Consider the following 16,249-nt stretch of genomic DNA (forward strand, 5'->3'; position numbering starts at 1 on the left):
TCCGGAAGCTTTTTGGCCTCCAAACATGGCATGTATCACGGCATCAAAAGAGTTCAATTTTGGAATCCTCTGACTAGGCTCTATTCTCACAGTATTTTACAGGCTTGCCTAATGTTTATGAGCAAACGTTAAACGCTCTTGAACATGCTTTTTGTTCAGCAATGAAGCCTTGCTTAGTGCATACAGTCTATTGATATTGTGTACATTACTTATTGTTTTCCTTGAAACATTTGTACGCAGGTCTTTCTGTAGATCTTCACATGTGGTCCTTGGCTCTTGGACAAATCTTCTGATAATTCTTTCCACTCTTCAAATTGAAATCTTGCACAGATCACCTGCTCATAGCCGGTTAATGGTGAAATTATGTTCTTTACAGTTTCAGATTATGGCTTCAACAGTGCACATTGGAACCTTCAGTAGTTTAGAGATTCTTCTGTAACTAATGCCATCAGTAGGTTTTGCACCAATAAGGTTGCGAAGGTCCTGAGACAGCTCACTAGTTACCCGTCATGAGATATTTCGAGTGTAGCATTTTGGTAATGAGGCACTTTTTTTAGGCAAGATTGCCTTCTAATTACTGATAGATTTCAGCAGGGGTCATGACTTTCCATGGCTTTTTTGCACATCTCTTTCTTCATGCGTTTAATATTTGGTCCCTGTGTCAGTTCTCATTATTACATATAACTTGACTGATGGGAATTTATAGTTTGATTTCTTTACCCGTGTGGATTGGATGGTTTGTTACAAGTGATGAGCGAGTGTGCTCGCTACGCAAGTCTGCATTGGGTGCTCGGGTACACACAGAGTATCATGGGTGCTTGAACAACATAATCAAGTCTCCGCCCCAAATGACAGGCAATCTCCGCAGCAAAAAAAAAAAAAAAAAAAAACACATGTGGGAATTGCCTGCCATACATAGTCAATCCCCGCATGTTTTCTGGCTGTCACACCCACGATACTCGGTGCGTATCAGAGCACCAAATGAAACTTGAGAAGCGAGCATGCTTGTCCATCACTAGTTCTTACAGACATCTGGTGAGAATTTCATGTCAATAGCACCTTTAGAAATATATTTACTTAGACAATTGGTGACATGTCCAATGAGACCTTGGCACAGATTGTGGAATAAAATAATGCAGTCCACAAATGAATTAGAAAATACAAAAGGTCTCTATATACATACATTGCTCTTAAAGGGAATCAGCCATGTCCCAAAATGCTGTTAAAGGGAACCTGTCACCAGTTTTGTGAAATAGCAGCTAAAAATATCACCTTATTCAACGTCTGCTATGCATTCCCTAAATCCTTATATAATCCCCTGGCTCCCCTTGTATACTCCTGAAAATCATTTTTAATTTCTCCCGTGCTGTATGGTAATCTTCTCAGTCCGTCCGATGGGCGTGGTTTCGGGCCTTTGCATCCCTCCTCCGGCTTCTGCTCGCTGTCCTCCTGACATGGATAACAATCCACATCGCCATGTATCATATCGCGCCTGCTCAGAAATATGGCGTTTCGCACCTGCGCAAACTGCTTGGCCCAACTGCGGGCAAAGCTGAAAAACAGAAGTGCGCATGGGTTGGCAAACGAAGTTCTGGTATATGAGCCGGAAGTACGTGTGTCGGTGCATATCAGTTCTGTTTTTCGTCTTGGCCTGCAGTTGGGCAAAGTATATTGCGCAGGTGCGAAATGCGGTATTTCTGAGCAGGCGCGAGATGTCGATTGGTGATGTGGATGACGCAAGAGGCATCATCCATGAAGTAGGACGACGAGCCAATGGGAGGGATGGTGTGGCCCGAAACCACGCCAATCAGACCGGACTGAGAAGATTACTATACAGCGCAGGAGTAGTTAACAAGGTTTTCTAGAGTATACGGGGGGAGGAGTCCGGAGGCTATATAAGGATTTAGGGAATGCAGCGCAGACGCTGAATAAGGTGATATTTTTAGCTGCTATGTCACAAAACTAATGACCGGTTCCCTTTAAGCTGCAGATATGGAGCTAATCTGTAGGTTAATAGTGTTCTATAGCTGTGCAGCCCGCTGCACAGAAAGCTCTACCAGGAGGAAATTAATTTAATTATTCCCAGCAGCCTCTAGCTTTCAGTCCTAGAGGCGCGGTCGGAGCTTTGGTTACTGCTAATAGTGAGCGGCGGCTATAACAAAGCCCTGGCACCGAATGCCAGAGGGCTCCTCAGTGCAGAGCCAGCTGCCAGTCAGTGTCGGGGCATGGGTACGGCCAGCACTCACTACGTACTGAGTGGTGACTTAAGCCGCATCTCTACAACTGAAACCTGGGAGGAATAAAGTTCTATTCTTCCCAGCAGCAGCTGCACGGCTTCAGAGTGCTGTTCACCTTCAGAATAACGCATATCTGCAGGTTAATAGCATATTCCTTACATGACAGGTTCCCTTTGATATTTTCTTACGTTTTAAAAGCATGTCCCATCCTCACCTTATGAGTTCAAGTTGTGCTAATTCTTGATTTGCCTGGAAGATCGGTTTCTTTGTAAACAGCTCACCAAGAATACACCTGTCAAAGTATGAAGACTATGTTAACTCAGACCTTTCTGAAATGGTCTACGAGACACGAGGCATAGGCAATAACTACATTATTGCGGTTTTCCTTATGTTGCCTTCAACAGGTCAAATGTCCCTCTAAACAACTACGATATTCAGATTTATCCTACAATATTTCACACATACAGTACTGTGATAGGTGGCTGTGCAAAAACCGGTATAAGTAAGAATATGTTCAAAAAATACAAGTGTTAATAGTTTACCTTTATCAATAAGCAAAATGCAAAGTGAATGAACGAAAGTGCAAACTAAATCAAATATTTGGTTTGATCATCCCTTGCCTTCAAAACAGCATTAACGTAATCAATTCTTCTAGGTACACATGTATTTTTGTAGGGATTCTACAGGGAGGTTGTTCCAAACATCTTGAAGCTAACCACAGATCTTCTGTGATGTAGGCTTATGCAAATCCTTCTGTCCCTTCCCAATATCCCACACAAACTGGATGATGATGACGAGGGTGATGATGTTGAAGCCGTATAAACACTTACATAACTCCTTGCTCTCTATTATGAAGAAGATGGATCTCAAATTAGGGATGAGCGAGCACTAACATGCTCGTTTCGATTAACAGGTATAATGGGAGACAATGTGAAATTCAAGCATTTTTCAGGCAGACCTTACAAGGAAGTTTGGGGGCAGTGAAAATGTTGAAATGGATGGAAAAAGTGTTGAATGGAAGTGGAACAGCATGGGGAAGATTCCTGGAAGCATCTCTGACTCCCAGATCGCAGGGTGAACAATGGTGTCACTTTTACTCCACTTACATATTCCTCTGTATGGCTCATGACAGGTCACTAATCCATCGCTACTGCACAGGCGCCACCATCTTAGTGGAGATAATTATTTTCCCTCTAGCAAAATGACGCCGGCTGCCATCTGCATGATTAATGTAATTTTTTTTTTCAAATCAATAAGATATGCAATATGTAAAATAGGGGGCAGGTCAGTGAGGGATCAGTGACCCATCATAAGCCATTTAGATGAATACCTAATCAGAGCACCACATGAAGCCCCCCACAGGCCTCCCCGCAGCACGAGAATCTCATTACCTGAAAATAAAGATTAAACAACAACCACAAGATGGATTTACTCAACCCAGGTATCATTTTAATCAGTATAATGGCACTGACCTGACACTGTCTGTAGGTTACGCAGCACAATCCTGCTCACAGGTTCCCCTTACACTGTGCACACACAGCCCTGGATAACTGCTCTCTCCCCCCTCCAATCAGAACTGTCCCTGAGCTGTGCAATGGCGTCAGTGTGCCGAGCATAGCGGCACCGATCCCTTTATAACCTCTGATTGGGTAATGCCGCCAGCCAATCACTACCAAGATGACTAGGGTATTAGTCACTGCTAGGCGATCCCCGCAAGTGTACTGGCTGTGTAGCAGGTGCCAAACATGTGACACAGGGATTCAAGCTTCAAGTCAGAGCACCAGCCAATGCTCGTCGAGTGCTGAACACTTCCAAGCACCCAGATACTCAAGTGATATCAGAGTATCACCAAGCACGTTCGCTCATCCCTGATCTTAATGACTATCTTTAGCCAAAAAATGTATTCTGCAGCAGGACAATGACTACAATCAGCTACCTCCCTGAAAATATTGTATGATGGATAAATATTTGCCTATATACCTCAGCAATAGGGACACCAACAAGTGGGCAACATCAAGCATAAAGAGCAAGGTGTCCCGGAAATGTTTATACAGCTCTGGCCAAAATTAAGAGACCACCACATCAGAACCCAGTCATTGCCAGCCCAATCTCCAGACTTGAACCCCATTGAAAACCTCTGGATTGTAATCAAGAGGATGATGGATAGTGACAAGCCATCCAACAAAGAAGAACTGCTTACATTTTTGCCCAGAATCAGTGTGAAAGACTGGTGCAAAGCATGCCAAGACGCATGAAAGCTGTAATTAAAAATCATGGTTATTCCACAAAATATTGATTTCTGAACGCTTCCTGAGTTAAAACATTAGTATTGTTGTTTCTAAATGATTATGAACTGGTGTTCTTTGCATTATTTGAGGTCTTAAAGCACTTTTCTTTTTTGTTTTTTTAAATTTTGACCATTTATCCTTTTCAGAAAAAAATACAAAATTTATTGCTTGGAAATTCAGAGACATGTTGTCAGTAGTTTATAGAATAAATGAAAAATAGGGATTTTTGTGTGTACTCACCGTAAAATCCTTTTCTCCGAGCCACTCATTGGGGGACACAGGACCATGGGTTATGCTGCTGTCACTAGGAGGCTGACACTAAGCTGAGACAAAAAAAGGTCAGCTCCTCCCCTGCAGTATACACCCTCATGCTGGCTTCCAGAGACACCCAGTTCAGTGCAAAAGCAGTAGGATAATAACAACAATATATCAAGTAACATTAGAATATAACATGTCAAACAAACAGTCAAAGACCAAAAAAAAAAGGTAACGAGCCGTAAGGCTACCAGGGTGGGTGCTGTGTCCCCCAATGAGTGGCTCGGAGAAAAGGATTTTACGGTGAGTACACACAAAAATCCCTATTTCTCCTTCGCCTCATTGGGGGAAACAGGACCATGGGACGTCCCAAAGCAGTCCCTGGGAGGGAAACAATACAACCAAATAACTCCGTGTACCATCTGACTACAAATGCGCAACGGCCGCCTGCAGGATACGCCTGCCAAGGGCCGCGTCCGCAGAGGAGTGAATGTGGACATTGTAATGCTTTGTGAAAGTATGCAGGCTGGACCACGTTGCGGCCTTGCAAACCTGCTCCGCTGTTGCCTGGTGCCGGATGGCCCAGGAAGCACCCATCGACCGAGTGGAATGAGCTCTAATCCCCGCCGGGATAGGACTGCCCCTGACCCGATAGGATTCCTGGATAGCGGATCGAATCCATCTGGCTATCGTGGATTTAGACGCAGCCAAACCCTTTCTGTGACCCTCCGGGAGCACGAAAAGGGCGTCCGATTTTCTGAAATGAGCCGTTCTGGAAATGTACCTCCTGAGAGCCCGTACCACGTCCAGAGTATGGAGAGCCTTCTCGACCCTATGTTTGGGCTGCGGGCAAAAGGGGGGAAGAATGATGTCCTCGTTAAGATGGAAAGATGAGACCACCTTCGGAAGAAACGCCGGGGAAGGACGTAGGACTACTTTGTCCTGATGAAAGGCAAGGAAAGGTGCCCGGCAGGATAAGGCGGCGAGCTCTGAAACCCTTCTGATGGACGTCACCGCAACCAGGAAGGCAACCTTCCATGAGAGGACAGAGAGCGGAACGTCTTGAAGGGGTTCGAACGGAGGTTCCTGAAGAACCCCCAAGACCAAGTTGAGATCCCAGGTCTCTAACGGCATCCTGTAGGGAGGAACCACATGGGAGACTCCCTGAATGAAGGTCTTGACCTGAAGGTTGGCGGCGATCCTACGCTGGAACAGCACGGATAACGCTGAGATCTGGCCCTTGAGGGAACTCAGGGCCAAGCCGGAGTCCAGACCAGACTGAAGGAAATTCAGGATGCGCGGGATAGAGAAAGCGAGCGGAGGGTGCCCTCGTAGCCTGCACCATGAGAAGAAAGTTTTCCAGACGCGGTGGTAAATAGAGGCGAAAGACGCCTTGCGAGCACTTAACATGGTGGGAATGACATGCTGAGAGAAACGGCACGAGTTAGAATCCAGGTTTCAACAGCCACGCCGTTAAACGTAGGGCCCCTGAGCTCTGGTGGTAGATCGGACCTTGGCGAAGCAGGTCTGGGCGGTCTGGTAACCGCAAGGGAACGTCGGCTACGAGCTGAACGAGTTTTGCGTACCAAGCACGACGAGGCCAGTCTGGGGCGACCAGAATGACCGGAACTCCCTCCGTCTTGATCTTTCGGATCACCTTCGGCAGTAAGGGAAGGGGAGGAAACACGTATGAGAGCTGAAACTGATGCCATGGAGAAATCAGCGCGTCTACTCCTATGGCCTGGGGATCCCGAGAACGTGCAATGAGGTTGTGGACCTTGGCGTTCAATCTGGACGCCATCAGATCCACATCCGGGGTCCCCCAGCGAAGACAGATCTGATGAAATACCTCTGGGTGGAGTTCCCACTCCCCCGAGGCAAGGCCCTGGCGGCTCAGGAAGTCCGCCGCCCAGTTCTCGACTCCCGGAATGTGCACCGCAGAGATAATGGAATGGTTGGTTTCAGCCCAACGAAGGATGAGAGAGACTTCCTGCATCGCCGCCCTGCTGCGGGTACCCCCCTGGTGGTTGATGTAAGCCACCGCTGTGACGTTGTCCGATTGGACTCGTATTGGGTGACCCGCGAGCAGGGCGTGAAAACGACTCAGAGCCAGTCTGATAGTACGAATCTCCAGAATGTTGATGGGGAGTCTGGATTCCCGAACTGTCCAACGGCCCTGGGCAGAGTGGTGAAGAAACACCGCCCCCCAGCCGAGAAGACTGGCATCGGTGGTTACCACTAACCAGCGGATCGGGAGAAAGGACTTCCCCTGGAGAAGCGATGGGCCCAGGGTCCACCATACGAGAGATTGTCTGACCCGCGGGGAGAGGGGGCAAGGACGGTCGAGAGATGAGAGACTCCTGTCCCAGTTGTCCAGCAAAGCCTGTTGCAAGGGACGGAGATGGAGTTGAGCAAAGGGAACCGCTTCGATAGCTGCAACCATTTTTCCCAGGATCTTCATGGCGAACCGAATGGTTCGCGGACGAGGATGGCATAGCGTTCGGGCTCCCTGTTGAAGCGCTTGGGCCTTGGACCGAGGAAGCAAGACCAGCCCCCTCGAAGTGTCCAGGATCATTCCCAGAATGGAGATCCGACGGGCAGGAACGGGAGAGGACTTGTCCAAGTTGATCAACCAGCCCAGGCGCGAAAGAGAATCCAGGGTAATGTGGACGCTTGCCTCGCAGGCCTGAAAAGACGGACCCTTTATGAGGAGATCGTCTAAGTAAGGTAACACGACGACTCCTCAAGAATGAAGGATGGCCATGACAGCCGCCATGACCTTGGTGAATACCCTGGGCGCCGTGGCAAGACCGAAGGGTAAGGCCGCGAACTGGAAGTGGTCCTCCAGAACGGCAAAGCGGAGGAACCTTTGATGAGGCGGGAAAATCGGGATGTGAAGATAGGCATCCTTGATGTCTATCGAGGCCAAGAATTCCCCTCTTTCCATCGAAGAGATGACCGATCTGAGCGATTCCATCCTGAAGTGCCGGACTCTTACGCACTTGTTCAGAAGTTTCAGATCCAAAATGGGCCGCACTTTTCCATCCTTCTTTGGCACGACGAAGAGGTTTGAGTAGAAACCTTTGAACCTCTCGTGTTCCGGGACCGGAATGATGACCCCGCTCTGGTGGAGAGCGTGAATGGCGCAAAGAAGGGCGCGAGACTGAGCTCCCGAACTGGGGAGACGAGAGGGGAAAAACCGAGTTGGAGGAGGAGAGGAGAACTCTATCTTGTAGCCAGACGATACCAGATCCCTGACCCATTCGTCGGAAACGACGGAGAGCCAGGCTTGCTGAAAAAGGAGTAGACGTCCGCCTACTCTGATGGTATCGACTGGCGCCGTTCCCGAGTCATTGAGACGGGAATCTGGGGGGTCTGGAACCTCGGGTTCTGGACTGCCTCGGTTTTCCGCACCAGGAAGGATTCGGCCTGAAGGAGGGTCGAGCGTCTCTGTCTGTGCGAGCGGATCGGTCCGATCTGGGAAGACCGGTAGGATTGGACTAGGCTGGGCTGGTACGAAAAGGCCGAAAGCGAAAGTAAGGCTGGCGCTGGAAAGCCGCCTTGGGCCTCTGTTGGGGAAGGAACTTGCTCTTTCCCCCTGTGGCGTCGGAAATAAGCTGGTCAAGCTTTTCGCCGAAAAGGCGCCCGCTTTGAAAAGGGAGAGAGATCAGAGATTTTTTAGAGGAGGAATCTGCGCGCCACTCTCTGAGCCAAAGAGCCCTTCTGATAGCGATAGCGTTAGAAGCCGCCGATGCTGCGCAATTCGCCGCGTCGAGGGATGCGTACATCACATAATCACTAGCCATGGCTAACTGCTTAGCCAGGTCCGCCATCTCAGACGGGAGGTCCTGTTCATGAATGGATTTCGCTAGAGCATCCGCCCAGGAAACCATTGCCTTGGTCACCCAAGCCGCAGCGAAGGAGGGGGACAGGGAAGAGCCTGAGGCCTCATACACTGAGCGAGCTAGAGAGTCTAGCTGGAGTTCAGTGGGACTCTTAATTGAAGCGCCGTCCGGGACTGAGAGAAGCGTATTAGAAGCCAGGCGCGAGACCGGAGGATCTACTATAGGGGGATCCGTCCAGTCTTTCACGAGATCTGCTGAGAAGGGATACTTTGATACCAGGTCCTTCTTACCCGAGAAACGCTTATCTGGACGCTCCCTGTGTCGCCTGACTATGTCCAGAAAAGCTGGGTGAGAGGCAAAAGATTTGTGGGAACGCTTAGTTCTGGTAAAAGAGACCGCGTGTTCCGGAGCGGAATTAGAGTCATCATCCACCTTAAGCGCGGGATTGACTGCTACAATGAGGGAGTCAACCGTGGATCTGAACTCCGGAGCCTCCGGGTCCAATGATACCTCGGACTCATGTTCAGAGTCGTGAACGCTGCGAGCCCCCAAAGAGGGTGAGCGAGAGGTGGAGCTGCCAGAGTCTGAGTGGCGAGGTGAGCGCTCAGGAGAGGTAGTGCGGATCCGTTTTCTGGATGACCGTGCCTCTTTATGGGGAGAGCGGCCCCTGCTGGCCGACGATTCCCCTGCTATGGAGGGATCTCTTAACACTTGTAACGGATTGCCCCGCTCCCCGGGAGGATTTTGAATGGATTTGATGGCGTTGGCTAAAAAATCCACGGACTGTGAAAGTGAGGCGACCCACGGGGGGGGGGGGGGGGGACTAGGTACGCCGGAGTCGGTGGCGGTGGAGGGCTCCTGGGCACATGGAGCATCGCAGGCAGAGCAGAGGGGAGAACTTTGAGGCCTAGGAAGTGGGGCCTGGCAGGTGGTACACGCAGAAAAAAAAGGTCGTGTGCACCTTAGAGGATTTTTTGGACCTTGACTGGGACATGATTCTAATGCAAAAAAATAGATCACAGGGTCTATAATGTAGGGAAGCAGAGGGCGACGCTGCAGAGGAGAGGCTGACGAGGTCTCCTTACCCTGGTCCTGTGTCCCGTTGTCCTGAGAGGGCAAACTGTGTTGCATGAGATGAAACCGGCTGCACGTGGGCGCTGTGACACCTAGACGCTGCGGCAGGGCTGAGCTGCGGCGTGCAGGGAGGGACCAAGATGGCCGCCGAGATCAGGAGAGAGATCTCGGAGGCTGCGAGAAGCGCCAGGACCGGGGGGCGGGGTGGAGCCTATCGGCAGCGTCCAGCGGCTAGGCCGAAGCCGGGGGCTAAATTTGCGGCTTCGGTCTGGTGCGCGGCCGCAAAGTGCCAAAAAAAGGGGAATGCTTCAGCCCACGATGTGCGCTACCCAGGAGGAGCCCTCCGACCGCAAAACCGGCGATCCCCCCCCCATCCCCCACGAGACACTTACCCATGGAGGTGAGAGGTGCCTTAGGATGTCAGGGACGGTGCAGGGGTTGGGAAGCCTCTATCCACCAGCCCCAGACAGGGGGGTGGAGAGGAACCGTCCACCACCTGAATCACGAAGAGCATTGGTGATGCAGTGTGGTCTGCACGGACGCCACAGAAATAGAGCCTCTGTACAGCCGAGGGTAAAACCTGGTGGACAGGGCAGATGTCCGGCAATAAAAAGCCTGGCTGGAGAGGAGGATACTGGAGGTAAAACCCAGTGCTCGTCTGTAAAAAGTGGGGAGATCGGCGCCCTTTTAGGGAAAAGACCGTCGCCCAAAAAAAAGGTCAGCTCAGGCAGTGGCTCCCGCGTCGCAGGAGAGGATACGGTGAGGTGAAACTCCCGTGCTCGCCTGTTGCTGTTTCGGGGGAGATCGGACCTTGAAAGAATCCGTCGCCCCCTTCGTCCGGAATAGGAAAGTTAAAAAGGAAAAAATCGTGAGATCAAAAAACAGTGTGCCTCCTACGGACACTAAGCTTGAACTGGGTGTCTCTGGAAGCCAGCATGAGGGTGTATACTGCAGGGGAGGAGCTAACCTTTTTTTGTCTCAGCTTAGTGTCAGCCTCCTAGTGACAGCAGCATAACCCATGGTCCTGTGTCCCCCAATGAGGCGAAGGAGAAATTAACATTTTACTCAAAAATATACCTATAAAGAGAAAAATCAGACAAACTGAACATTTTATGCCAAAAGGAGAGCAATTCAGAGCAATGATTTATAAAACAAACTTTAATTGCCATAAATAATACAAAAACATATATCAAAATATTACATTATCTAATGACTAGAGCACAGGATGAATGTCCCAGGAATGCTGGAAAAGCGCCCATCCCCCCACTCCCCCAGATGTAAATACCCTTGTAATGGTATGCATAAGAAAAAGCACCTACACTATCCAACCAAGGTCACCCCAAAGCAGTGGGATTCTATAGTAATGCCATTAAGTATGGTGGTGGAAAAAGGGTGTTAGCACTTACCACTACACAGAGGTAGGGGGGGGCGGTCGGGCGATGGTCCCCAACGCACGTTTCGTGGCCACCAGTGCCACTTCCTCAGGGATCCACTGAGTCAGGATGGGATTACTGTATATACTCGAGTATAAGCCGAGATTTTCAGCCCAAATTTTTGGGCTGAAAGTGCCCCTCTCGGCTTATACTCGAGTCATGGTCAGCGGGTGAGGGGGAGAGAGGACTGTCACATACTCACCTGCTCCTGGCGCTGTCCCCTGCCTGTCCCATGGTCTTCGGGTGCCGCAGCTCTTCCTCTGTTCAGCGGTCACGTGGTACCGCTCATTAAAGTAATGAATATGGACTCCACTCCCATAGGGGTAGAGCCGCATATTCATTCCTGTAATGAGCGGTACCAGTGACCGCTGACAGAGGAAGAAGCTGCAGTGCCCGAAGACCATCTGTCCGGGAGAAGGAGCCAGGGACCGCACTGGAGCAGGTGAGTATTTCATATTTACCTGTCCGCGTTCCACCCGCCAGGCGCCGCTCCGTCTTCTTGCTGTGACTGTTCAGGTCAGAGGGCGCGATGACGTATTAGTGTGCGCGCTGCCCTCTGCCTGTACAGTCACTGCGGAGAGACGGGATGGTGAGGGGCAGCAACGAGAGGGGAGTATGCCTGTTTTTTTTTTTTTTTACAGCAGCAGCATTATATGTGGCACAGCTTTATATGGAGCATCTATGGGGCAATAATGAACGGTATGGAGCATTATATGTGGCACAGCTTTATATGGAGCATCTATGGGGCAATAATGAACAGTATGGAACATTATATGTGGCACAGTTTTATATGGAGCATCTATGGGGCAATAATGAACTGTATGGAGCATTATATGGGGCATCTATGGGGCCATAAAGAACTGCATGGAGCATTATATGGGGCATCTATGGGGCCATAAAGAACTGTATGGAGCATTATATGGGGCCATAATGAACTGCATGGAGCGTTATATGGAGCATGTATGGGGCAATAAAGAACTGCATGGGGCCATAAAGAACTGCATGGAGCATTATATGGGGCATATTTGTATATGGAGCATCTTATGGGGCCATAAAGAACTGTATGGAGCATTATATGAGGGATATTTTAATATGGAGCATCTTATGGGGCCATAATGAACTGTATGGAGCATTACATGGGGCTCCTGATTCAATATGGATATTCAAAAAACACTTAACCTACTGATGTCTCAATTAATTTTACTCTTATTGGTATCTATTTTTATTTTTGGCATTTACCGGTAGCTGCTGCATTTTCCACCCTAGGCTTATACTCGAGTCAATGAGTTTTCCCGGTTTTTTGTTGCAAAATTAAGGGGGTCGGCTTATACTCGGGTTGGCTTATACTCGAGTATATACGGTACTTAATTTTTATTTATATAGCGCCAACATATACTGCAGCGCTTTACAGTTTAACAGTTTCAAAACACAACAGTCATAAGTAACAACGTTAACAATACAATAATTAAAGAAAAATAAGACGACCCTGCTTGTGAGAGTTACAATCTACAATGAGGTGGGGGAGATACAAAGTACAGGTGTATATTTACAATGATGGTCCAGACATCTTCAGGGGGTGAGGGATAGATGGAGATAGTGAATGGGCTACACACGCACACTCACACATAAAATGACTTTCATTAGTGAACGTGGTAGGCCGCCCTGAACAAATGTGTTTTGAGGAAGCGCCTAAAACTATGCAAATTGTGGATGGTCCCAATTTCTTGAGGTAGAGCATTCCAGAGGATTGGCGCAGCACGGGAGAAGTCTTGGAGTCGGGAGTGGGAGGTACGGATTAGTGCAGAGGTTAGTCGAAAGTCATTTGCAGAGCGCAGTGGTCAGTTATGCCGATAGACAGAGATAAGGGAGGAGATGTAAGGGGGTGCCGCACTGTGGAGAACTTTGTGGGTGAGAACAAGTACTTTGAATTGGATCCTATAATGAATGGGCAGCCAGTGTAACGACTGGCGAAGAGCGGATGTATCTGAGTACCGATTAGCCAGATGGACGACCCTGGCTGCTGCATTAGGCCGGCGTCACACTGGCGTATTGCATCCGATGCTAATGACACTCGGCTCCTGCTCGCAGCAGAGCGGGAGCCGAGTGTCATGCGTCTATGCTCAGATTCTCTCGCACAGGGAGGATCGGAGCACAGCTGCGGAGGAGGCGGAGAAATGAATTTCTCCATCTCCTCCATTGCTGGGGTCCGCTTATAACACACATCCTCAGATGATATCCGAGTGGTGTGCGCTGTCTCGCTCGCACCTATAGGCTTATATGGGTGCGAGTGAGTCGAGAGTTTTCCTCGGTCCGAGACAATCGCAGCATGCTGCGATTGTCTCGGACCGAGGAAAACGGCCGACAAAAAGTCGGCTGCTGGGAGCTGCCCCATAGCTTAACATTGGTCCGAGTGCAATGCGATTTTTTATCGCATTGCACTCGGCCGTTTAAAACGCCAGTGTGACGCCGGCCTTAAGGATAGACTGAAGAGGGGAAAGTCGAGTAAGGGGGAGGCCAAATAGTAGAGCATTCAGTAGTCCAGGCGGAAGTGGGTCTTACTTGGAATAGAGAAGGAATTGTGCAAGCCTCCATCCACAGAAGATCTGCGGTTAGTTCTCCCAGTTGATTGGAACAACCTCTCTGCAGAGTTGCTTCCATAACTGTGTGCACGTGAACCCAGAAAAATTAATTCTGTTTTGAAGGCAAAGGGTGGTCCCAGTAATCAATTAGATTTCCAAATAAGCAATTATTTGTGTAAACTTACATCCACAAAAGATCTGTAGCTTGTTTCAAAGATGTTTGGAACAACATTCCCTGCCAAGTTCCTTTAATATTTATTTGTAGTAAAGTTCAGGCATCTGGCAGGAAGATTGTGAGGAAAATGTACCCTTGCTTTGAATTTAGTGGATTCGCAGTTTATTGAGATTCACTGACTAATTCACCTATAAATTTGTATTTTACCTATGAGGAGTTCTAAAAAAGATAAATGGGCTCTCAATATGTTCTGTACACTGTGACAAAATGGCAGATTGTTAAGTCCACAATAAAACCTGCAGGATCTGACCACAAAACCTTATCTACCATTCATATGCTGTATGGGATTGGCTTTCTCCTCAAAGGTGGATCTCCCAGAGAAGAGGCTCTTGCCAGATTGTGCTAAAACGATCGTAAATCCTGTGTGACACTAAGGGAAATCATTACATTTGCTATCGATCTGTAGTTGAGGAAGCCTTATTTAATCTGCTGCCACTTTTTTTGTTTTTTCTCAGAAGAGATAGGTCCTCTATCACGTTTTCGGAAAAAATACAACATATGTGCACAGTTAAGTCATACTAGCGGCCATGTCTGCTCACCCACAGCTCCAGACATCAATAGCTGGTGTATAACGTTCTTCTCCAAGCAGTAATTCAGGAGGGCGATACCATAACGTAATGACCTTATTTGTGTAAGGTCGGCTGAAAAACAAATAGATTCATTCCAGTACTTAAAACCTGTGACTATTTACATTTTTGATTAAATAAAATGTTGACAATTTTTACATTTAACTATATTAAAAAACACAGATCTCTTGCAAATGTCACACTAACCCAAAGTCTGATCCTTGACTCATATTTCCTGCTCTGTACATTAGACTTTGTAGTAGAATTACAATAGACGATTTCACAGCTCACCTCCTCCCCTCCCAATGACCTTTGCCCAGATCTGAGCATGCCTAGAAAGTTGTCCTACAGAAGTCAATGAGTCACAGTCAGTGTATTGCTGCCTATGTCCATTACAATAGCAGCCTAACATGGAGTACATTTTCACGTTACATTCTGAAATAGTTTTGTATTTCGAAAACCCTTTGTCGCTATAAGACCAAGGACAGTACAGTTCTTCCAAACACAATGTGACCGACTGTCACCAGTCTCCAAGTAAGTTAGACTAAACTAGAAGGATCATTCAGAAGCAGTTCATTTCTACTGCATGTTGCTCAATAACTCACCTTTCTTCTGAGCTGTACAGTCTTGCAAGTCCAAAATCTGCAAGCTTAATCTGCCCCCTGGAGGAAATAAAACATGTGGATAAGGATACGCAGCGTAGGCGAGAGCCAACACCGTAGGAAATTTCACTTACAGGACAAATGTTGACGTTTGTTCTCAAGGGGAAAATTTTTTATTTTTTTTTTAAAGAAGAGAACTAAAACTAAAATGTATTAGAATGATCTAACAAACAATACATTAAACGTTAAAGGGGTCCTGTCAAGTCCACCATGCGTGATACACAGGGGCGTAATAACATGGAAAGAGGGCTGACTAGTCTGGGCAACTAACACCCCATCGACCAGGCACAGCATTAAATAGCAGAGGTTATAGAGGATTTTTAAAGCATTTATGTAGCTGAATTATGCTATACCGCACTGGATAGGGAGGGAGAGTAATCACACGTCGCTGAATGCTGCTGGATTGGGGGCAGGGGGGACCTGACAGGTGCTCTATCATACTTTGGAATACAAATCCATACATAAGGTAGTGATGTCCATTACTCATCAGTATAAACTAAGCACATAGCCTCGTAGGGCATTATATCCCCCCTCACTGGCGATACACAGGGCTGGCGTGTGGGGAGCGAGCAGTATAGAATAGAGGAGGCTCAGGAGCGCACCATCTGACAGTGAGGGAGGCAGAGCCATACAAAACAAGACTGATCAGGAGCCTCCTGGGGTCCATTTATACAGTATATAGATTACCTGTATGACCAGTGTTCTTCATTAGCAGCTAAACAGGTTTTAGTTCACAGTTAACCCTTTTAGCTGTCAAATACATTTGTAATGGTTAAGTGTTTGCTGTAGCTAGAAAAGCTTTAGCTATTCGATGTTGGACATAGTCGCCGTCCAACATTGGTGTCCGTGTAAGATGCAGGCTCAGGAGCCGAGCCCGCATCATACCCAGCAGGCACTAGTTGTGTTACACAGCCAGCACCTGCCTCTAACAGCCACTTCTTAATTGCCACTGTCAATCTCTACCAAAGGCATTTAATCTGCACGGTCTGGAGGGCATGCTGTTCCTCACGCCCATCAACCCCACCTTGAAGTGATTGCGGGGTGTCAAGGGGCAAGGGGTTGCATTGACCGCTGG

At 48.2% G+C, this 16,249-nt stretch overlaps 1 protein-coding gene across 1 annotated transcript in view; it reads right to left on the reverse strand.

The window, feature by feature from the left end:
- CDK13 (cyclin dependent kinase 13) overlaps positions 1-16,249 on the reverse strand; it is a 63,265-nt gene that overhangs the window by 9,025 nt on the left and 37,991 nt on the right. The window contains exons 7-9 of the mRNA XM_069730212.1: positions 15,118-15,174; positions 14,486-14,587; positions 2,452-2,529 (exon numbers count right to left, since the gene is read on the reverse strand). Of these exons, the coding sequence (XP_069586313.1) occupies positions 2,452-2,529; positions 14,486-14,587; positions 15,118-15,174 (237 nt within the window). The remainder of the gene's footprint in view (positions 1-2,451; positions 2,530-14,485; positions 14,588-15,117; positions 15,175-16,249) is intronic.

The sequence above is a fragment of the Ranitomeya imitator genome, chromosome 6, assembly GCF_032444005.1.
Source record: "Ranitomeya imitator isolate aRanImi1 chromosome 6, aRanImi1.pri, whole genome shotgun sequence".
NCBI classification, from domain to species: Eukaryota; Metazoa; Chordata; class Amphibia; order Anura; family Dendrobatidae; genus Ranitomeya; species Ranitomeya imitator.